The 5,653-nt window shown below is 48.4% G+C and overlaps 1 protein-coding gene across 1 annotated transcript in view; it reads right to left on the minus strand.

Annotated features, from left to right (window-relative positions):
• LOC145337596 (poliovirus receptor homolog) overlaps positions 1 to 4,703 on the minus strand; it is a 57,137-nt gene extending 52,434 nt beyond the window's left edge. The window contains exons 1-2 of the mRNA XM_080182389.1: positions 4,593 to 4,703; positions 1 to 250 (exon numbers count right to left, since the gene is read on the minus strand). The exon at positions 1 to 250 is cut by the window's left edge and continues 32 nt beyond it. Of these exons, the coding sequence (XP_080038515.1) occupies positions 1 to 250; positions 4,593 to 4,703 (361 nt within the window). The remainder of the gene's footprint in view (positions 251 to 4,592) is intronic.
• Positions 4,704 to 5,653: the final 950 nt, after the last annotated feature.

Genomic DNA, 5,653 nt, shown 5'->3' on the forward strand with positions numbered 1-5,653 from the left:
TTCCAAGAAACCTGTGCAGGAATCCCCGGGAGAAAATGTTCTCCAGCGCTGGTATCTCATCGCAGTATTCTCCAGCCTCGCCCGCGGCTGGGATTCTCCAGACCCGCTGCTGCAGGCAGAGATTTGAAATTTTCCATTCTCGCTGCCGAGAATTCTGGCCAGCGATGCCGCCACGGTTTAGAATGTCCCTTTTACTGATGTTGCTGGAGCAATTCCGTGCAGTTGCGCTTTCCAAGCTGTTGAGGATTTGCTGGTTTGATGAGGGTTTGATCCGGAATTGAGAGTGAAACAGCTCCTGGAATGTTTGCTAATGGCCTCAATGGTTGTTGTCCTTGCAGTTACTGCCAGTGACCAGGTTACAGGTGTGACACTCACTGCTTTTGCTGGAATGAAGGTGCTACTCCCGTGCCAAGGAGCTGGAAACATCACATTAGTGTACATTGCCTGGAAGAAGGAGACTGAAGAGAATGATATCGCTGTATACAGCCCTCAGAATGAACATAAGAACATAAGAAATAGGAGCAGGAGTAGGCCATCTAGCCCTTCGAGCCTGCCCCGCCATTCAATAAGATCATGGCTGATCTGTCGCTGCTCAGTTCCACATTCCCGCCCTCTCCCCATAACCCTTAATCCCCTCACTTATCAAAAACCCATCAACCCGCTTCTTAAAAATATTTAGCGAGGTAGCCTCCACCACTTCAACGGGCAGAGAATTCCAGAGATTCACCACCCTTTGAGTGAAGAAGTTCCTCCTCAACTCCGTTCTAAACCGCCCCCCCACTTTATCTTGAGGCTGTGCCCTCTAGTCCTACTGTCTTTTTTGAGTGGGAAGAGTCTCTCCACCTCTATCCTATCCATCCCATTCATCATCTTATACGTCTCAATGAGATCTCCCCTCATTCTTCTAAACTCTAACGAGTACAAGTCTAGTTTATTCAGCCTCTCCTCATAGCTCAACCCCCTCAACTCCGGTATCAGCCTAGTAAACCTCCTCTGCACTCCCTCCAAGGCCAAAATATCCTTGCGCAGGTGCGGCGCCCAAAACTGCACACAGTACTCCAGCTGCGGCCTCACCAATGCCCTATACAGCCGCAGCAAGACCTCCCTACTTTTATATTCTTCCCAAATCCACATTACTCCAGTCGCATTGCTTTCAGAAACAATTGGATGGATCCATTCTATTAAATTCTTTGCAAATGCAGAATGCATATTTGTGAGATCTCTTCGTTGCCTCAAAGAATTAAACAAAGGAAAGTCATATATTTGAGAGTTGTAGGTGTGTATTTTCCCAGGAGCTTTGCTGATGCGGGGGGGTAAATGTAATAATCATACAGAGGGAGGGAGGGTTGGAGGGAGGGGACAGGGCAATGTATTACATTGTACATCCAGGTGAGAACTGAATACCTCTGCAATCATCATCAGAATATTGCTGCTTCATTCCAATGTTTGAATCCAGCCACGTTCTAGCTCATACTTGTATCAGACAGTTTGCAATGAAATGTCTGGTTAGTGGTTGCTAAGTGGTTGTGAGTGAAGGGTGGCACTCTGACGCAGTGGTTAGCACTGCTGCCTCGCAGCGCCAAGGGACACAGGTTCGACTGCTGGCTTGGCTCACTGCCTGCACATTCGCCCCCTGCCTGCGCGGGTTTCCTCCGGGTGCTCTGGTCTCCTCCCACAGTCTGAAAGACGCGCTGGTTAGGGTGCATTGGCCGTGCTAAATTCTCCCTCAGTGTACCCAAACAGGCGCCGCAGTGTGGCAACTAGGGGATTTTTCACAGAAACTTCATTGCAATGTTAATGTTAGCCTATTTGTGATCAATAATTAATTTTAGGATTATTTTAAAACGGATTAATTAGGCTTTTCCCACTACTGGGACTGACATTCTGCAACAGAAATGTGCGAGTATGCTTTATTCCTTGCAGGAATACGCAGGAAAATGGTGAATGTAAGGACTGTAGGTGTGTATTCCCCCTGGTTTATCTGTGGTGACACCTAGTAATCCTGTATTGGTGTTGGGGATGTGGATGACGCAAAAATAAGTGGGAAGGTAAGTGGTGGCACAGTGGTTAGCACTGCTGCCTCACAGCTCCAGGGACCTGAGTTTGATTCCCGGCTTGGGTCACTGTCTACGTGGGTTTCCTCCGGGGGCTCCGGTTTCTTTCCACAGTGCGGGTTAGGTTAATTGGCCACGCCATATTGCCCACAGTATCCTGGGATGTGTAGGTCAGAGGGATCAGCGGGGTAAATTTGTGGGGATAGGGGCTGGAATGGGATTGTTCTCAATGGCCTCCATCTGCACTGCAGGGATTCTGTTCTATGTGGTTTGAGTGTTGCATCATTGACACTGTAGTGAGTTCATGCCCCCTGCAGTTATCAACGAGAAGAAGTGTTGCACTTTTCCAATTCTTCATCCCAAGTCAGTTTTAGCCCCCATGCTCAGTTTTAGCACAGGGTCATGAATGTGATACTTGACTATTCTCTGTTCAGTGGTCATGTATGAAGCTTTCACTGAAAGGAAGGTTGTGAGTGTTACACCAAGGCGATTAAAGCTCGTTATATTCACCTTCTCCCACTATGGAGAGCCGCTGTCTGCAGTGTAACTGGGTGTCCTTGTGCACGAGTCGCAAAAACCCAGTCTGCAGGAGCAGCAGGTGATCAAGAAGGTGAATGGAAAGTTAGCCTTTATAGCGAGGGGGATAGAATATAAAAGCAGGGAGGTCTTGCTGCAACTGTACAGGGCACTGGTGAGGCCGCAGCTGGAGTACTGTGTGCAGTTTTGGTCGCCGCACTTGCGCAAGGATATATTGGCCTTGGAGGGAGTGCAGAGGAGGTTCACTAGGCTGATACCAGAGATGAGGGGATTGGACTATGAAGAGAGACTAAATAGACTGGGTCTGTATTCGTTGGAGTTTAGAAGGATGAGGGGGGATCTTATAGAGACGTATAAGATAATGAAAGGGGTGGATAGGGTAGAGGTAGAGAGATTCTTCCCGCTTAGAAAGGATAGCAGAACTAGAGGGCACAGCCTCAAGATAAGAGGGGGGCAGTTTAGATCGGAGTTGAGGAGGAACTTCTTCACTCAAAGGGTGGTGAATCTCTGGAATTCTCTGCCCGTTGAAGTGGTGGAGGCTACCTCGCTAAATATATTTAAGTCACGGGTAGATAGATTTCTGATAGACAAGGGAATTAAGGGTTATGGGGAGAAAGGGGGAAAGTGGAACTGATCCACTTCAGATCAGCCATGATCTTATTGAATGGCGGGGCAGGCTCGAGGGGCTAGATGGCCTACTCCTGCTCCTGTTTCTTATGTCCTTAAAACTCGAGGAGTGTCAGTGCTGGGGCCACAGTTATTTACAATAAATATTAATGACTTGGATGAGGGAAGTGAACAGACTAATGCCAGACTAATGCCGATGACAGATAAAGAGGTGGGAAGGCCAGTGCTGAGGACGGCACAAAGGCTGAATTCTCCAGCAGGGTTTTCCAGTCCTACCGGCAGCCCACCCTCGCCAGCGGGTTTCCCACGGGGGGGGGTGGGGAGTGGAATGACATCAGTGGGAATTCTCATTGAGGGGGGAGGATGGGGGTGGCAGAGTTTCCTGCCATTATCAAACAATGTGCCTCCTCCCACCTGCGGGAAACACACACTGGGAGGCCAATGAATCTCAGCCATTTTGTCTCCAGAGGGACATAGACAGGTTAAGTGAGTGGGCAAAATAAACTTGGCTGATGGATTATAATGTAGGAAAATGTGGTGTTATGCGCTTTGGTGGGAAGAATAAAGGAGCTTAATATTATTTAAATGGAGAAAGACTGCAGAAAGCTGCAGTGCAGAGGGATCTGGGAGTCCTAGTGCATATATCACAAAAAGCTGGCATGCAAGTTGAGGGGGTAATAGAGAAGGCAAATGGAACGTTGGCCTTTGTTTCAAAGGGAATAGAGTATAAAAGTAGGGAAGTCTTGCTAAAACTGTACAAGGTATTAGTTAAACCACACCAGGAATACTGAGAACTGTTCTGGTTCCCTTATCTGAGGAAATATATACTGACATTGGAGGCGGTCCAGAGACAGTTCACTGGGTTGATCCCAGGTAGGGAGGGATTTCCTTATGAGGAGAGATTGAGTAGGTTGGGCCTGTGCTCATTGGAGTTTAGAAGATTGAGAGGTGACCTTATTGAGATATATAGGGGGTGACTCTCCCATTCCGACACTTGGGAGATGCGTGTGTGTACCGATTCACGGATACGCACGTGCATTCCCAACTCACGCGTGTCTCCCGGATATACGGGACCGCACAGGAAACCGGCGGGGATACCAGGTAAGTTAACTTAGTCTATTTTTAATGTGATTCAGATGTGATTATTAGGCCGAAGACTGAATTCTCCAGGCCCTATAGCATCTCCCACTCTGCCAGTACAAATTCGCCCAGGCAGGTTTTCGAGCAGGTCCCCGCTGGGGTGAAGAGGGGGTCCCCCAGGGGGTCGGTTGGCAGGGAGTGGTACCCTTTGTATATGGGCACCCTGGCAGGGTCAGCTGGCAATGCCCACGGGGAAAAGTGCCCATGCTGAGGGGGCACCTTTGCGCTGCCCACCTGGCATTGGGTCTTGGGCTGGTCAGTGATCGAGCTGGCCAGCAAACCGCAGGTTGGGTGTTCGGGGCCACTGCGCGTGGGCAGAATTCCGGAATTATCAGATTCGGGCATTTCGGATCAGAGGGCATAATCTCAGAGTAGGAGGTCACCCATTGAAGACACAGAAAAGGAGGAATTTCTTCTCCCGGAGGGGAGTGAATCTGAAGAATTCTTTATCCCAGAGGATTGGAGAGACTGGGTCATTAATGTTTAAAGCTGAGATAGGCAGATTTTTAGCAATAAGGGTAAAGGAGGTTTCTAGTTTGAAAACATTACTTATTATATTCCTGCTCATTCCTTATGTTTTCCAATGTCTTCTTCCTTCTCTTCTCACTTTCCCACTTTGTTTCTCTCTCTCCCGATAACATATCCACCAAACCATTGGGCGATTTGACATTTGGGGACATTGAAATATTCATCTGTTTCACGTTCCTGTTCTATATTAATTACAAGGTTATTGAAACTGACATTGAATTGATTTCTTGTTAATCTCCCCCAAGTAACTCCCATCAAGACAGCGACAAACATTCCTGCAACAGTTGGCCTTTCAGAAGTGCCTACGGCAAAATGTGCTTCAGTCAAAGGGAACCCTCCAGCCGAGATTAGAATCATCATAGAATCATAGAACCCTACAGTGTAGAAAGAGGCCCTTCGGCCCATCGAGTCTGCACCAAACACAATTCCACCCAGGCCCTACCTCCATATCATACCCACTAATCCCTCTAACCTACACATCCCTGGACACACTAAGAGGCAATTTCTTAGCATGGCCAACCAACCTAACCTGCACACCTTTGGACTGTGGGAGGAAACCGGAGTACCCGGAGGAAACCCACAGAGATACGAGGAGAATGTGCAAACTCCGCACAGACAGTGACCCGAGCCGGGAATCGAACCCTGGAGCTGTGAAGCAGCAGTGCGAACCACCGTGCTACCGTGCCACCAAAAGGTGGAAATCAGGTGGATTTCCAATCTCCGTGGAAGCTATACAACAACCCAGAATAAAAGCGACAGTGGGACAA

This window comes from Carcharhinus amblyrhynchos, unplaced genomic scaffold (genome assembly GCF_965287045.1).
Source record: "Carcharhinus amblyrhynchos unplaced genomic scaffold, sCarAmb.v2.hapA scaffold_53, whole genome shotgun sequence".
Taxonomy (NCBI): domain Eukaryota; kingdom Metazoa; phylum Chordata; class Chondrichthyes; order Carcharhiniformes; family Carcharhinidae; genus Carcharhinus; species Carcharhinus amblyrhynchos.